Source organism: Meriones unguiculatus, chromosome 2, assembly GCF_030254825.1.
Source record: "Meriones unguiculatus strain TT.TT164.6M chromosome 2, Bangor_MerUng_6.1, whole genome shotgun sequence".
Lineage (NCBI taxonomy): Eukaryota > Metazoa > Chordata > Mammalia > Rodentia > Muridae > Meriones > Meriones unguiculatus.
In genome coordinates this window covers 145,556,378-145,574,462 of record NC_083350.1, presented here as the reverse complement: position 1 = coordinate 145,574,462, position 18,085 = coordinate 145,556,378, and the positions used below count along the sequence as shown (strand labels likewise).

The 18,085-nt window shown below is 48.6% G+C and overlaps 1 protein-coding gene across 3 annotated transcripts; it reads right to left on the bottom strand.

Annotated features, from left to right (window-relative positions):
• Positions 1-8,660: 8,660 nt before the first annotated feature.
• Spry1 (sprouty RTK signaling antagonist 1) lies at positions 8,661-13,279 on the bottom strand. 3 transcript variants are annotated; one of them, XM_021632308.2, is made up of 2 exons: positions 13,143-13,279; positions 8,661-10,723 (listed from the first exon to the last, which is right to left on the bottom strand). In XM_021632308.2, exon 2 carries the CDS (start codon positions 10,666-10,668, stop codon positions 9,727-9,729), a length of 942 nt encoding a protein of 313 aa, XP_021487983.1. In that variant the 5' UTR covers positions 10,669-10,723; positions 13,143-13,279; the 3' UTR covers positions 8,661-9,726. The 3 variants fall into 3 exon arrangements, with proteins under 3 accessions (XP_021487983.1, XP_021487982.1, XP_021487984.1); XM_021632307.2 differs by lacking the exon at positions 13,143-13,279 and adding an exon at positions 12,422-12,542; XM_021632309.2 differs by lacking the exon at positions 13,143-13,279 and adding an exon at positions 11,377-11,799.
• Between the last annotated feature and the right edge of the window lie 4,806 nt (positions 13,280-18,085).

Below are 18,085 nucleotides of genomic sequence, written 5' to 3'. Positions count from 1 at the left end.
ACAGCCCGAGGTGGAGCCTACTGGCACACGTGGAAGCCAGGGGTCAGCACTGGACCTCTTCCTGTATAGCTCTCCACATTGTTTTGGGGGACAGCATCTCATACTGAACTTGGAACTCACCAGTTCGGCTAGGTCGCCTGCCAGCATGCTCCTCTCAGTGCTGGGGTTGCGGCCACACACCACCACCTGGCTTTCGAGTGGGTACGTGGAGATACGCATTCAAGCTCACCACCCAGCAGACGCACTGGGCCGGCTCCCAGCCCAGCCCAGGCCCCTGAATAGTCTTTTTTCACTGCACCCCCTAGTCACTTCCTACCAGCTGTGTGACCACTGATGCAAGAAACCAAGTTGATTTTAAAGCTCCCCCACTCCCACCCCTGTTTTAAGTTTGAGTGACTTCACACGTCTTAGCATCCTTACCGTCCCATGGCCTTGGAGACCTGTTCTGCAGGCAGCACTGCCCTCCCTCACTCCACTAACAAACAGAAAAGCACAACAGAAGAAGGAAAACCAACGGGGGCCCTGAAAAGCTGGTTTTTACGATTCTCTAAAGGCGTGAAAAGCAGGGGCTGGGGGAAGCCCATGGGGATGGGGCTGTGAGGAAGGAGTGGTTTTAGGAAACTGGGAGGGTGTGGTTGACTTGGAATGTGAAAGTTCCAGGATTTGGTTCTGACAACAGGGTTCACACACCTTTCTGAGTACAAGGTGGAGAACTCTGGAGAGCTGGGGTGGAAGAAGGAATAGATAATTTTGTTTCTGTTTGGTGTTGGCAGCTCTCTTCTGCCTTCCGGCTCCACGGCCACTGGCTTACTTATTAACAGTTCCAGGAGAGCCTAGTGCAGTTCAGTGAAACAGTGGGGAGAAAATGCTTTGGCCTTCCCTACTCTTCATTCCTTTACAGAAATGCACTCCAGCTTACCAGGAGCAGCTCTGCCAGCTTCCTCCTCCTCCACCCTCTTCTCAGCGGAGCCCACACCTCACTGTTTATTAACCATCCATCCATTGGATCACTCCCTCCACCTCAGGTCCCGCAGCTTTCTCCCAGGCTTCTCCAACGAGGCCTGAGGAACCACCCGGAAACTCTAGTCTGGTCCCATTGTTCTCCTGGTTGTGGCTCTGAATTCCCACAGGACAGAGCTCACTTTCTGCACTTGCTGTTCCCAAAGCCTAGAGTCTTTCTCAGGAGTACTGGTTTGGTATTGGTTTTGTTTTGTTGCCAAGACAGGATTTCTGTGTAGCCCTGGCTGTCCTGGAACTTACTCTGTGGACCAGGCTGCCCTCTAACTCAAAGAGCTGCTTGCCTCTGCCTCCCAAGTACTGGGATCAAAGGTGTGTGCCACCACTTAGGGAGGGGGTCCTAGGCTGCGTTAGAGGTCAGGCTGAGCAAGCCATGGGGAACAAGGCGGTAGGCAGGGCTCTCCTATGCTCTCTGCTTCAGTTCCTGACTCCAGGTTCCCGACTTGAGTTGCTTCCTTGGCTACCATCAATGATGGAGTGTGACCCTGTGACCCAAGAGTTAGAAGCTGAGCCCTTTCCTTCCCACGTTGTTTACAGACAACTTACAGTCCAAACATACCAAATTGTTTGTGATTTTCCACCAGGCTAAGGGCCCCTCCTCAGGGCACCTTGGCACTTCTCTGCAGCTTGCCTTCTCCAGTACCCTGGTATACCCTACAGCTCACTCTCTGCCTCTCATGTTCTCTCAGAGAAGCCTCCTCAGGTTAGCAAAATCCCATCTGTCGCCTCTCCGGGGGCCATTTCCTTCACAGGACCCCATTTTCCTATTGCCATAGCACCATTGGTGATACCAAAACCTGAATCACTGCTCGGGGGCTGGGATCCTGAGTATATATCTGTGGTCTCTGGATACGTGAACATGCTGTGAGCAAAGCCAAGCCATTCTTATTCTTCTACAAACTGCTAATGTTGTCCACATTAGGAACAGATTCAATTTGGCCATCAGTCTTGGCTTGTTTCCATACGCTGAAGCTTTTAGAAATGAATCTGAAAGTCACTGAGACATCAAATCTTTCCTGATTTGTCTGTGTCTATATGTGTGTACGCACACATGCACACACAGCAGCTATGCTCACATGTGTGGGCACACACGTGTCTGTGTATGTATTCGGCAGAGATCAACATTATTTGTCCACCTCACATCAGGGATGCACACCCATCATGCCGTTTCCTACATGGGTCCTGGGATTACACTCGGATGTTATGTTTTCTAGAGCATGCCCTCGACAGGTGAGCCACGTCCCAGGCTCTACCAGCTCTCCTCTACAGAAAGAACAAGCACTGCTCCAGAGCCTGGAAGTCTCACTACAATTTTTAATATCATTTTTACTTTCTTTCATCTCCTATTGAATTATATTTCCAGCACCAAAAGTGCAAAACTAAAACTAATTGACTAAATGTATAAAAACAAACTGACGGAAGGCGAATAACAAAGACTAAATGGCGGGCAATTTCAAGCAGGTTTAGAAACCTTGAGGAAACCAGCCAGAACACCTGAGCTGTGGAGAGCAGTCTACTGCCATGGAGAAGGGTCTGTCTCCTGGTGGGGCGCAGCCAGTTCCCAGCATCCCCGAAGTGCCAGCAGCTCCTCTCTTAGGGAATCAGACTGACTGCAGTACACACACCCAGCTAGGAGGACGGGACTTAGATGTAGGCGCCACCCCGTCTGCCCCCCTTTGCTACCCTCTGCCTGCACGGGAATTCACTTTTTCTGCCTATTATTCGAGCGAACGGGTGGCCCCAACGGTTTTAACAAAGGTATTTTTCTCTATTCAGTGAGGATTTTATATGCAGACCATTGCTATAAATAAGGCACACCCTACTTGCCATAAATTCTCCCTGGAAGACCATTCTTTAAGGTATCACATAGCTAGGGCTAGAGATGAAGCTCAGTCAGTATGTTTGCCTAGCACGGATGAAGCCCTGGGTTCCATTCCTAGCACTGCATAGACCTAGATGTAATCCTTCGCCTGTAGTCCCTGTGTTTGGAAGGTAGCAGCAAGAGGATCAGAAGTGCAAATACACGTTGAGTTCTAGCCACTTGGACTACAGGAGATTCCCTCTAACACAATCGTACATTTTATCCGATCTTAATCGTTTTCTTTACTTTTCTGTTGCTATGACAAAACCCCATAACCAAGGCAACTCATCAAAGGGTTTACAGTTTCAGAAGAGTAAGAATCCATCACAGCGGGGAAGCTCAGTATGCGTGAGGAGGAAGCTGAGAGGAAGTACAAGCACAAAGCAGGTGGGTGAAGAGAGTCGCCCAGTGACGGATTTCCCACAGCAAAACCACACCACCTAAACCTTCCCCAAACAACACCAACAACTGGGGACCGAGGTTCGAGCACCCCAGACCGTGGCAGATACTTCACATTCAAACCTCCACCTCACTTAACGCAATCACAAGCTTAAAGTCAAGTTCCAGCAGGCTAGGGAGGTGGTTCACTGGTTAGGAACACTTGATCTTGCAGAGGACCTGAGTTGGTTCCCAGCACCCATCACAGCCATCATTAACTCGGGTTCTGGGGCATCTGATGCCTTCTCCTGACGTCTGAAGGGAAATAGGAGCAGAGATATTGAAGACACACATGCACACAGGCAGAGCACTCATGTACATAAAACCAATCTAAAAAAGTAAATACAAATTTTAAAAAGCTGTGTTTCCTGACCAGGAGCACCAGCTTCTGGGCTTTCTCCTCCACTGCTACTTCTGGCACTTTATTCCCTACACACTCTGCCAGGTCCTCAGCTTCCCCTTGCCCCGGCTCTTCCTCCTCCTCAGAGGCACGCCGCCTCGGCCACCTGCCAGGATCCTGACTCAGAGCTGCTCTGTCCACAGCTGTCTTTCCAGGTCCTTCCTCCCAGTACACCTATGCCATGCTCATGCTCACGGGATCCACGCAGGCTTCTTCTGGCCAGTCATTCAACAAACACCTTGGAGATTCAGCACCGCCAACTGCCATCCCCCTGCAGTGCCTCAGTAACATCCCGAGGCCCTAGTCCCTCAGACACTCCTGCTCCACGGAGCTGAGGTTCTGCTCCTCCGAGGCTCTGGCCAGTCCTGAAAGCACCTATCAACAGGTCCATGTCCTACCTTGTCTACAGCCTCCTTCTCCTCCACTTGTTCTTTCTTCTTTCTTTGGTCTTGCCAAGTTACTCTTTACTAGTTTTTTTGTTTGTTTGTTTTTATGCTGCTACTACTATTTATGATTTGCCATGAGGATGACAAGCCATTACTACCTGTCCACCCACGGTGAATCACGACCATTCCACAGAGCCACCCTTCTCCCTCCTTGCCCCAGGGCCCCACAGGTCTGTATTATCCCCAGTTGTCTCCATCACAAACCCACATGTGAAGAGGCTCACAGCCCTGTGGCTTTCCATTCTTCCCTGTCTTGCATTCCCGGTTCCCAGCTGGATACTTTGGGATCTCCTCTGGCTTGCTCTCCTCACCTGATCCCACTTTCAGTTTCTAGAGACACTTGGCCTGCAAGCTAATCTGAAGCATTTGTAGTCTGAATGTTGGGATCATTTGGGCTGTTGCTGAGTCAAAGTCAAGGTCCCTCTCAGTCTGGGTTGAAGGGTTTTGCGCCTCAGTGGCTGGTGGAGTGTCCTCAAAGGTGACTGTCACACGAGCATCTTGGGCTGGCAAACCTGGGGTTGGCTTTTCTCCCATCTTTTATGTCTAGCTTCTGGTGGTTTGACCTTCTCAAACTACCAATTAATCCACTATTTTAAGAAACCTGCTCAATTTTACTGTAAATTAACTGGCTGGTAGGATGTCCATTCTCAAAGGTGACTATAACCCAATAAAGTTTTATTTTGCCTACTAGGCCGTGACTATAGACGAATAATCTCTCTGGCAGCAGGACCTCTTGCTCCTAAGATAGACTGGCTCAGACAGCTGTTCATTCTTTCCACATGAAAATTACGATTCTGTGATTTGTTTTAAAAAAAATAGTTCTCAGATTACCAAGAAGTGATGCACCCAGGACATTTTGCTAAATAACAGCTAAATAACTGTTTTGAACAGTCCTCTCCACTGGCTTTTGCAGTTAGAATTACTAGCATAACATCAGTCCCTGTAAGGATGCAGAAAAGGACTCTTAACGTAGCTTTCTGATCACTATTGCCCAACACACTAAGAAAAATGACAAGAATCATCGCCCCTCAAGTTCACAAGCCTACACACCAAACTGCTGCGGCCTCTTGCAGACATAAGAACCTGCCTGATCATTATCACCACAGGAGACGTGAACGGGACAAACAGAAGGCTCAGCTCGAAGCTAATTTTAATGTTAACACATGAAAAATAACCACGGCAACGAAGCCATTTGCTACTTGTTCCGGACACCTGAGCAAACACGTGGAGAAGATGGGGCCATTTCTTAACTCACAGTCAAGCATATTAATTATGAAGCCAAGACTGGTGAAAAGAATGAGACGGTAAAGGCAGCGTGCAAGCTGGAAGGCAGAGCTGGCTGCAAAATGAAGGCAGAATTTTACACCACAGGAAAGAGTCCTGGCCAGTCCGCAGCCATCATAAGCTGTCTACCTGCTGAAGCCAGGGCTTTGCTTGTCTCTAAATGAAGACAGCAAGCTACAGAGTCAGTTCTAAGACTACCTGATAAAACTCACCCAAGAAGCCTTTTGAAGGTCAGGTCCCTCCCGTGGAGCTTCCTCTGAGGAAAAATGTCTGACATATGACATACACCTGTGGACTTCAAAATATTTAACCAGCAACCTGTTTTCTTTTCTTTTTTTTTGGTTGTTGTTTTGTTTGTTTTGAGACAGGGTTTCTTTGTAGCCCTGGCTGTCCTGAACTCTCTTTGTAGACCAGGCTGGCCTCAAACTCAGAGATCCACCTGCCTCAGCCTCCTGAGTGCTGGGATTAGAGGCTTATACCACCACTGCCCAGCAAGCAACCCGTTTTCATATCAGAGAAACATTAAAATGTACCTGCTGAGGGGACACAACAGTTAACAGCATGCGCCTCCAGGCTTCATGGCCAGAGCTCAATCTGGAACCGACGTGCTGGAAAGAGAATGACTCCACGGAGTTGGGCTTTCCACCCTGTGGACTGTGGCATGGCTGTCACCCTCCCCACACCAACAGGGTAAAATAAAACTACTTTCCGAAGAGATATACACTGGGATCTGTATGTAGCTCTAACATTCTGCTGTTCATTAAGCAAGACAACTTGGCAATCAAAGCCTATTCAATCAAATGCCAGGTACCTGTGCAGGCATCTTAATTGCATTGTAGTTGGTAAAATCAGTGAGTGGGGAACAAATTTCAACCATTATTTAGCCAAAAGAAGAATGTACATTTATGAGGCTTAAAAACCCTCAAGCATCTAAAAAAAAAAACAAAAAAACAAAAAACAAAAAACACAAAACAAAAAAAGCAGTGGGGTCCTGGGTAGCTGAAGACTCAGCTAGATGCTTATGATTGATTCAGCAACTGGTATGTCCCAAAAAGGAATGTTTTTCTATAGTTTTACATAAAATCTGCCACAAAATTTATCGCTTTATTTTTTTTCTAAAGAAAGACGTAAGAAAGCATACTTTCAAAATAAATAAAGCCTCTTGTTTTAATGTTTCCCCCAAATTTTTTTTCCTCTTCTAGGCTCAAAAAGCAGAATTATTCCATTGAGTATTTGTGTTTAACTTCAAATCAGGTTAAAAAATAAACAAACAAACAAAAAATAGGTGGTTAGCTTTTAATTCATCTCCATTTCCATTAAAGATCAGTTTAAAAAAAGAAAAAAAAGAAAACTAGAACCTTCTATGGTGCAGACTGTAAAGATTTACCTTAGGCCCTAATAGAACAGAACTTGTCCACTTTGGCCATTTCCCCTTCCTGCTGGGTTGTCTGACAAGCTTTGGTACAGGAAACCACTCACAGAATTCAGAAATCCCACATGGCTCCTACTCCTCACATTCAGTCACCTAAGTAAGTCTTTAAAATTAAAAATTGGCATTAATACAGCAGAAATGAACCATCTCTCAAATCTGAGCCAGCACCATGAGTGGCTGCTACACCTGTGACCCCAGCACTCTCAGGGCCGAGCTACATTTGTTTGGTTATAAAGGCATCCAGTCTGTCATGGGTTCCAGCTGAAGTAGAATGGCCAAGTTTGAGGAAGAAAAGCGTAGGTATGCCCGCTGTGCCCTTCCCTGCCAGGGTCAGGGACAGCTGAGTTCAGAAGCCTAGGCCTCCAGAAAGGGAGGCTATCTGAATGAGGTGTCCCATCTACACTCGACAGCCTCGTCAGAGGGCCCTGCTGCCAACCTAGGCCACTTCTGAGCAGACTGACCTACCAGAGAATGAACAGGCGCCATCTTAACACCAGACAGACAACAAGCTCCGCCAGCCCACAGCTGGTGCTAAAACCCTACAGCACACTTCCTCCTAAAAAGTCTCAACTGCTTTTCGACTAAGCCAATGCTCCTTCGTCTGGTTACCACAGCCCAAGATGGAATCATACCAGCTCTTAACTACACAGACTGAAAAGGCCAGAGCTTTGAGTAGCCTGCTGCTAAGATACTTCACTGAAGTGCCAGCTCTCAGGAAATTACTAAATACTAGGACACCAGTGAAATGAATGCTCAAGTTCATATTTTGAAATACTACGGATTTCAAAGTAGACTTTGGACACGAACATTCATTTAAAATTTCCCTTGGGGGCCCGAGCTGAGAAAATATTTAAACTACAAAATACCACGATGCCAACCAGCAGCCTTTAGTGGCCTAACAGAAAACAGTTAACAAGTTCCTCCCCATTACACCTTAACTGACAGGCAGAGCACTGCTTAGAGATGAAGAACACACGAGAAACCACCCGGCAGGAAGCTGGGTGGCTTCCGGTGCCCTGGGTTCGAATTACCGCCATCCCCAATGCTGACCCAGGAGCCAGGATGGGCCTCCAGATGGGCCCTGGTGGGCGGAGACCTTCCCAACAGCCCAGCTCCTAAGATGAACTGCTGAGGTCTGCAAACAAGGCACAAGATGCAAATGTCTACAGACCTCAGGACTCTAGGTCCAAAATGGTCTGACCAGCCCCAATCATAAGGCATCAAAATATTGAGAGTTCTCCCCCAGGAAGCTTCCAGCCTACAGGACACTGAATGCAGCTGGGCAACGCCCATCGGGGAAGGGGCAAGGCTGCCTGCCCCAGGAAGGTTCCTGGGACAGCTCTCTGGCACACGAGCTCTTTCTTTGGCACATCCTAGCTGTGAAAACGTTTAAGGTGGCAGTTCCAACGGTCCCTAGCATGTTTACCTTACTAAATCATTTTAAGTCCTACTGTTCAAAACTAACCTCTGGACAAGCATGGAGTGAAGATAAATGCTTTTAAAAACACAGTTCTGCCTCATTTCAAGAAACCTACGACATGCATAAAACTCACAAAGTGGGAACATTTATAAAAAACAGCTTCGCTGTACAAAGTAACCCACTCGGGTATTTCATGAGACAATCCAGCCCATAAAATTTTGACTAAAGCACCTTCCAAGAAACATTCCGTTTAAAACTTGAGGTCACCTGCGCCTGCACTTTGTCACTTAAAGCATGAAAAGGTCAAATCAAATAATAATTCCACAACAGTACAGGCTAAAAAAAAAGGATGAAGTCAAGAGCCGGTTTCATGAATTAATATATTTTCTGCATTGTAGTTAACATATATGTACTTTATGGACTTTCTTTGCGTCACCTTGTTTTTCATGAAGTAGTGATATGTTATATTCAGACATGAGTACATTTCAACAGTCTTTTGCAATAAATATCATAAAATAATAGAGATTCGCATAATAAATATTCTTTACAATAAAAAAGTTTAACAAACTTTTGTCTTAAAAATAGCCAGGATTCAACTTTGTGATTTATACATAAAATATACAAAAAAAAGCACCACAATCTGTGGTTAAGGCAATGGCGACACAGAGAGGACTGGAGCTACTCAGCTGTTAGGGGTCAAAAGGCCAGTCAGGAGCCAAGGGCACCACCTCAGGGAGTGGGGAGACACCCAGGGGAGGGTCAGACAGGAACTTCAACTACAGCTACCAAGTGCCCTCAGTGAAGTGGGGTGTGAAGGGGGGCCCTTCACAGATACCAGGTGGAGGAGGAACGAGGAGGTTTGGCCAACAACATCTCTGATGCACACCAACACTGCACAGTGAATCCAGAACTATGCCAAAGGGGTGGGGCGGGGCGGACCCCCTGCCATCTCCACCGCGCACTGCGAGGAGAATGCCGAGGGCCGGAAGGGGAGGGCAGCGAGTGGGTGCCGGGGTAAGTGCGCCCGACCGAGCAGATCCTCTCCTTCGCCTGGGAGGAGGGCGCTAAGATAGCTCTCATCGGAGGCAGATTAATATATAGCTTATTTAAGCACTTACATGGTTACTTTTTTTTAAAAAAACCAAACCAAGTCCTCGATCCCACAGTACCCGACCCCAAACAGCTCTCAGCCAAGTCTGGGCATGCGTACATCTTCACGGACGCAGCTGGAAGGCTGACGCAGCACACGGAGGCTCCCAGAACCCTCGAGGTGGGGTGAGAACGAGCTGGGCGCAGTTTCTCGGTCCACTCCTACTGGGGGTCATCCAAGACAGAGAAGAAAAACCTGCCTCTCACACCGCATCGCTCAACAGCCACAGTTCCCAAGCTGGGCGACAGACATTCAGGAGGTCCACCCGCCTCCGGAAGTCATGACAGCTTGCCCTGAGCCCTGGAGGGGCAGCTCTCCAGCTTACAGTAGACAGTGTTGGAGTTTCTGCACCTGCAGCCGGGGCGGTGGGTCCAGTCGTAACAGCCCCTGCACAGCTTCAGGCAGCCCTTGGCGGGGGGATAGCAGAGCAGGCAGGGCAGGCACAGGGACAGCGCTCCCATGCACAGGTATCTGGAGCAGCAGTGCGACTGTGAACAGGAGCACGGGTTATCCGAGTAAGAGCCCCCGTCGTCGTCGTTGGAGCAGTGGTAGAAGATGCCCTTCACCAGGCACATGCAGGTCCCGTACTCCACCATGCTCTCCGCGGAGCAGAGGCACTGCCGGTCGCAGGCCAGGCAGGAGGGCAGGGCCCGGGGGGCCGTGCACTCCCCGCACTTGCACTTGCCACACTGTTCGCAGATGAACTTGTGCTGGGTGGGGTCCTCTTTCAAGGAGCCCTTCAAGTCGTCCGCCAGCAGCTGCTTGGGTTGGGTCCGGATGACCCTATCTGACCTATGACCCGGGATGGGCCTGGTGGGCGGAGACCTTCCTAACAGGCCCTGCTCGGAGGACGCGCTGCTGCTGCTCCCTGAGCTGGCTGCGCTTCCGGTGCTGGTGGACCTGCTCAGCACGGAGCCCCTGGCGTTGCCCCAGTGGCCGGCAGGTCGGTGCTCGGAGCTGCTATTCACATTGGCTGGTATGATTTCATGAGTCCTTTCCTGCTTTTCGGGTCTCGGTGCAGTGCGAGGAGGCGGTCTTCTCGCTACTGAAGGGCCCTCCGTGTATTCGTTGCTGCCTCGGATGGCTTTGATCTGGTCTAGGGACAGAATGGTAGCAGGCTGGGTGTCCCTGTCACAGTCTAATCTCTGCCGGCCTTCCAGGGCCGGTGGCTGCGCCACCACTAGGGAAGCGTGGCTGCCATGCTGACTTGGGGAATCCATGTGGGGTGGTCTCCAATTCCGGCAGTCAGCCGAAACCTGGCACGCATCGGAAATCCTGAAGAAGAGCGAGAGAGAAAATAAGCCAGGGAAAGCATTTTGGGGAGAGGGGCTCCTTTCAAGCAACAAAGTTCCCAAGCCATTTGGTAATGACCTCCCTCCTCGACTGATTGCAATGATGCGGAATCCTGGCTGGCGTCCAACTCCCAAAAAGACTGTAGAGGACCACATCACAGGAAGAAGGCAAAAGACCTCATGCCGTAAAAATTGGAAGTTGCTCTCCAGCTTCTAAAAAGCAGAGGAAGTCATGTCTTCCTGTTTGCAAACCTAACAAATAATTAAAATGAAATATGCCTTCAGAGGGAGCATTCCGTGTGCGCCCTGGAACTGTTCTCAGAGTTCACTATCAGTTCACTGGCAGTTCACGTAAGGAAAATGTCAGCTACTTTTTAAAGATTAAGAATGGCTTTGGTGCTGTGGCCTCTTGGCCGTCTGTATGCTGCTCGGAGCTTCAGATTAATGAGAAAATTAATCAAGGCAATTTCCAAAACACTGGCTACTCGGGGCTCACGTGGACTCTCCAAAGAGCTAGCTCATCACAGATCCGAGAGAGGAGCAAAGGAAGCTACGAAGAAGGCAGCGGCTCTCGCACACAAACAACTCAATGTACCGTCTGGATGACACTTTCTCTAGAACTTAAACAAGACTCACCAACACAAGAACGACTTTTGGGCAGTGTCAGGCCTTTAAAGCAAGGACAGGAACCCTGGTCTCTTTTGCATTATCTGCATTTCCTTTCATTCATCTACGCGAGCCCTGAATCGACCTGCTGTTTGTAATAAAATAAATATCCTGATATCACAAAACACGTTTCCACGTCAAGAAGAAATAACTTCCGATTTACAACGTATTCTTCCTAAACAGACCAAACACAGACGTTTCCATTTCTGGGAAGTAGGTATCTAGGATATTTTTCAAACAAATGCCTTCCAAAAGCACAGATGCACCTTAATTCAAGAAATCATCCTCTGGCCTTCCCTGGCGCCAAGCAGGGGAGGGGGCGGGGGGGGGGGAGTCTTAAGGATTGAGGCAGTTTGCTAACTGATGTCCCTAGACTACATATATGTTAGCTTCCTGGAGGCCCCTCTAGTTTATTCTACCTTCTCCGCACACGAGAAGCACATCCACAACAGCACGTTTTAGTACCGAAGCCCTAAACGATACTGGAAAACTGCCAATCGTTACTTCTGTGCCGTATCTATTTGAAAAAAAAAAAAATTTTTTTTTTTTTTAAACTCCAAAACGAAGACTTTAAACGTGCCAAGTCTCATCCACAAGAAAGGAAGACGTGGGAACGGCTTGAGTAATGAAACCCCCAGGCACGGCTTTTAATTCGTATTTTTACAGGGCATTCCCAAGCAAGTTCGCTCGGGCGGAGCACCGAGGCGCCCCGGAGCCGCCCCAGACCGAAGCCCGAGCGCGCGGGCAGCACCGGCCGGGCGCTTGGGGCCCACGCCGAGGCCTCAGGGGCACCGAGGCGCGACAGGTCCGGCGAGGGGGGGAAAAGTTATGAATGAAAGCGGCTCGCGGGCGGGAGGAGGCAGCGCCCTCTCCCCGCGTCGCGCGGCACTGCGCCCGGGGCACAGGCGGCCGCCGGGTCCCCCCCAGCGCCATCGGGTGCCGCGCGCTCGGCACGGGCTGCGCGACGACCGCCCGGCCCGGCCCGCCCCGGCCCGCACCTGCCGCCCGCACTCACCTCGGCCTCCGCGGCGCCGGCCCGGGGCGCCGAGCAGGCGGAGCGCGCGCCGCATCAAGCGCGGCGGGGCGGCCGGGCGCGCATGGCCCGCGCCGCGGCCTCGGCGGCCCCCGGGCAGGGGCGCTTCTCCGCGGCTGGCGGCGGCCGAGGGCGGCTCGGGGACATCCGCCGAGTGCGCGCGGCGCCCGCTCCACAGCACCGTCCCGTCCCGGTCGTCAGGCGCGCGGCCCGGCGTCGTTCCGGGCGCTCGGCTCCCCGCAGGTCCGCGTCCCCGCAGTCGCCACGCCGGCTGCAGACGAGCAGAGACAGAAACACGTGAGTCCCTCGCCAGCCCGGGACGCCGTCCCGCTCGCCGCGATGGACAGCCGCGAGCCCCCCGGACGCACGCGGCCGGGCACGTTTCGCCCCCACGGTCAAAAGCGCGTCCGGGCGACGCGCTGCGCCAGCCAGGCGAGCCCGCACGCACGCACGGACGGGAAGGTCAGGGCTGGCACGAGCGCCCGGCGGCTCGATCGCCAACAATGCGCACGGACACAGGGGTGCGCAGCGGTGCCAGCCCGCGTCCGCACATGCGGGGCTCGCCGCCCGGCTACGGGAAAGCGAAAGGAGCGAGCTCTGCCGCTGCAGGGCCGATCGCAGAGCGCCGGGCACCGAGCTGGAGCCAGCTCCGAAAACGTCCGGTTCCTGGAAGATTACAAAAAAAGCCAAGCCCCGTTCTCACCTGATGTCCCCAGGTCCTGGGCGGGAGGGGAGGGCGCTCACCTAGCACAGAGCCTGCGGCCCGCCCTCCCGGGACGTGCACGCCGCCCGCAGCAGCTCCTCGGCCCGCAGAGCTCCGGCCGCGGGGCCGCCGCCAACCCCTGCGTGCTGAGCACTCGCGCGCGGGCTCCGCAGCATTTCAGCGTCGCCGCCACCTCCACCTCCACGCCGGGACCCGCCCCCGGTGATATCATGTGTCAATCACGCGGGCTGCGCGAAAACCCGGAGCGGGATTTCAGCGATCGTGGATGTGGACTCGAGAACGGGCAAAAAAAAAAAAAAAAAAAAAAAAAAAGTCGCTCGCCTGCAGAAGGCTTGCGAGCCCGGCTCGGGAGGGACCCTATGTTCCACGGTCCCCGTCAGTCAGGAACTGTCATCCTTCGATTTAAGGGTAGCAGTGGATTCACCCTTGAAGGTGACTTAGAAAACAGTTGTGAAAAACATAAACGAACCACTCCGGGAGGCAAAGGCAGACAAACACTGTGAGTTCGAGGCCAGCCTGGTCTAAAGAGCTACTCCAAGACAGCCGAAACCACACAGAGAAACTGTTTCTCGAAGAGCAAAAACAAGAGACAACTTGTACACAATGCCCCAGGTAGAGGGAAAATGTGTTCTGACACGGAAAGATACCAAGTTCAGAGCGTGTGGAATATGGAGGTTCCAGAAACGACAGCGCTTTTGCAAACGTAATAGAATCGCAAACCACAGAGTGGGATTTCCTGCTGTGGGATTTTAGTGATTTGCTAGGTTTTGGTTCATGATATGATCCCAAAAATTACATGGGAACAAAAAAAAAAAAAAAAAAAAAAAAAAAAAAAAAAAACCCAAGTCCTTCCTGTCTTGGAATGTTTGTATAATTTTGTCCAAAACACCAATAAATTTTTTTAATCAACTAAAAGCCAAGTAAAATAAGCATAACTCATCAAAGTTTTAGTTTTAATGACGTGTCTGTCATGGGGTGGGAGGGATTTAGTAGCCAGGGAATGCTTTTTGCTTCTCTGCAAACTATAGAGTTTTGGACATTTATTATTGGAACGCTGCAGCCCAGGATGCAGTGAGGAGAGCCCGTATGTGGAATTAAAAAATTCCATAGAGTTTTAAAAGTAACCTAAGACCCCAAAAATTGTTCATAGAAAATATCTTTTCCCAGGGAACTGTATCAGAAATAGTATTTGATAAACAACAGAACTCCATGATCTCAATCACCTGTGGATGTGGGTTTTGATATTTTGGGTTCAAAGTGATTTTTAAAGTCTTAACAATCGCAGTGGATTTTTAAAAACTGTTATTGTTGTTGTTGGCATGCTGAATTTCCGATCATTTAGATGCTTTTAGAGTTCTGTGTGGAATGACATGCACGTTCCCGGGACACTCCCTGCAAAGAATATCAGCAATAAGAAAGTCCACTAGAAGATAATAGAAGGCGCTAAAAGCCAAGGAGCTGTCTGTCCACCCTTCATGGGAGCAAACGTGTTAGCAGTCAGATTTTCAAGTGTAAATTTGGTGGAGCTTTTGTATCTTGTCTGTTTTTCACAGATGTAGCAGTGTAATGAGGTTTGACAGTGGTGGGTCTGTTTTTTTTTGTTGACTGGACTGGAAGGGTCAAATCAAAAATACAGTATCACACCAGAGTATTTTATTTGGTTCTTCCCAGCTCTCTGCACAAATCTGGGGCCAGAGGTCAGATCACCAACGTGATAAAACAAGGAGAGGGAGTAATAGACAGTTTTCATCACGTAACACTTATAAAAATATAATTTCAAAGATTCCTGTTTACATTTCAGAGTGTTTCAGCCAGAGATGTGCTAAACAAGTTTCCTAATTTTTAAAAATTCTAATAATAATAAAACCCCATGAAATTTTGTCAAAAATGCTATCATCATGGGTCACTTTCTATTTCAAAATAGAATATATTGCACAAAATTGGTTCTGTTTAAATGCTTCCATTGCATGTTTCTTGAGATGTCACATTCTAGTTAGGATCAGAATAGACTTGTCACCTTGAATCTGCAAGATATTTAATGACATCTGCTTCACCCTTTCTATTGCCTGCAGTCATAAGACTTGAGAGAAATTATAAAATTTTAGCTTAAAACAGACCCTGCATTTTATTTAGTAACTTCAATTGCAGTGAGTCTAGTCTAGGAATAAATAACTGGAATAGGAAACGTTTTTGAAAAAGAGGATGTGAGGGTCAGTGGGGAAATGTCAGTAATTTCTAGTTCCTTGTATAAGATCTGTCAAATAGAATGGGGTGGGAAGGGAGGCCCAAGCTATTCTTCAGTCTCATGAGAAAACACAATTATCCATCACTTTTGTTGAAAGAGAATAAAGTGAAACGTTCTGGCAAATGCTTCAGAAGTGCATGTGACTTAAAAAAAAAAGTACTCAAAGACTTGTTGATTTATTTATTTGTTCAAATAAAAACATCAGAGCCATTGTGTGTCTGTTTCCAGGCTGACAAGCAATACTTTCTAGATCACCTAGTATTTCTGTTATGTTGTGATGAGTTACATTATTAACTGTGAAATTAACTATATTATATCTTGCATGGTGTCGAGAAACAAACTTGAAAGGGAAACATCACAGAAGCTGGTGAGTTAGTGGATTCGAATCCATCGATAAGGAGCCAGTAACGGGAATCAGCTTCTCTCCTTTCCTTTTAGGGCAGTAATCACCATTCCTGAACACCCTCAGGAAAGCTGCAAGAATGGGCCACGTTATTTTCAGTTTCCTTTTGTGAACGGTCTTCGTAGGAGACAGAAATAGACTAACCTGTTCTGCTAAGATTTCCATGTGCACCCCTCACCTTCAGAAGCCTGGTTCTCATCCTCTAATGTTCTGTGTGGCTTTAGATTCTGCAAGTGGGAGTGATGAAGTCCTGAATGAATGACTCTGAATGCCTCACGGACTGACTTCATCCCCACTGAGTGCTTGCTTTCCACTGATCTGGTTGTTCTGAGCGAGAGCCTCTCTCCTTACATGCAGGTGACTCGGTGAGAAGGGTTCACACCACCTGCCTCAGGCTGTCCGCTCCCAAGAGCCATCAGTGCATATGAGGAAGCATCTCTGCCTCGGTACGAAAAGGACATTTCTTACCTGTCCAACAGCACACTAAACCCTGTTCCCCTCGGCCTGACTTGCTCTTCATTTTCAAAAGAATGCAAAACTCATCTGACTTTTGAAATGAGAAACAAAAGTTCCCTTAAAGTATGAACTTGTCTCTTTAATCCTGGTCAACAACAATTCCTAGTCGGAACACTTCCTACCTTCTTCATCATTACAGATGTGCATAAGAGCCCCATCTGGCTTAAAACTGAAACCGCACCCCCTTCGAAACAGAACAGCAAGACAACCAAATTATGTTTTTATTAAGCAAAATAAGACTGAGACATCTCCTAGGGCCTGCCTACTTTAATGTTTGTTTCCTAATAAAGCAACTGTCAGAAATTACGGTTTGTCCTTTCTTTAGGAAAAAGTAGCATATTGTAGGTATAGGCATTTAAGAGTGCCCAACACTAAAAACAGGAAACACAAAAGTCACAAGTTTAATAATGTATTCCTAGTTTCCTTACTGTGTAACTGTCCAGGCCTTTAAAGTAATCCCATTAAAAACAAGCCATTGCAGATGCTCTACAACAACGGATCACCTACAAGCATCTAGGGTCTGAGTTTCGACTGTATCTTTCTGCATCAGGGTCCCACAACTCTGTTGTGTTCAGTATTACCATAGGTCCTCTGTTCAGTATTACAAGGAGGAAGAACAGTGTCCTGAAGCAAGCCTGATGGAGGACCCACCAAAAGAAGGTGGGTCTTCAATGCTGCCACAGGTAGCTACGTGACCGTTGGTTTCTACTGGAGCTTAATAGAAATACTATAGCCTTTTGATGCCCCAAATGAAGCCAAGTACATACAAGTGCTTTGTGAGCTGGGGAAATTTATGTAAATAATTGGTTGGTATTATATCCAACATACTGTATAAAGAAGAAATGTGAGGACCCCTCTTTCCTGGAGTTTTATCCCTAAATAATAAGCTTAATTTGCCTTATAACTTTTGTGTGCTTGTTTGTCTTGAGAGAGGGTTTCTCTGTGTAGCCCTGGCTGACCTGGAACTCACTCTGTAGACCAGGCTGGTCTCAAACTCACAGAGATCTGCCTGCCTTTGCCTCCTGCATGCTGGAATTAAAGGCGTACACCGCCACCCACCTGCCTTATAACCATTTTCAGGTCGGTTGGGTTTCATTTTTGTTCTAAGACAAACTCTTAGGTTGAACTGATTGCTTTGCCATGAACATGTATGTATGAACCCATGTGTACGTGTGTATCTTGACTGAGTTTTACAACAGTTGTCCACTAAGTTCAGGTTAAGACATGCAACTTTAACATTTACCTGGAGGCTTTTAGTGATTAGCTTTGACTTCCAACTAAGGCAAAGAACATTGTAAACATCAGAAAGTGCTCACCCGTCAGGTGGAAGGGGAGGGGGACCTCCCCTACCAGGGACTTGGAGAGGGGTTTGGGAGGAGATGAGGGAGGGAGGGTAGGATTGGGAGGGAATGAGGGAGGGGGCTACAGCTGGGATACAAAGTGAATAAACTGTAATTAATATAAAAAAATAAAAAACTGACCCCCCACTGAAAGAAAAAAAAAATAATAATAATAAAGAAAGTGCTCATAGGGGCTGAAGTGGCTATGTGCACTTGCTCTTTTTGTATAGGACCGGGTTTGAGTCCCAGCACCCATGGTAGGTTCACAACCACCAGTAACTCCACCTCCAGGAGCACTGAAGCTTGGCCTCTCTGGGCACCAGCGCTAATGCACACAAACCCACACAGAGAAGCATATTTACACATAGGATTTTAAATCCAGCCAGAACATTTTAAATCCTTACTACAAACTTCTTAA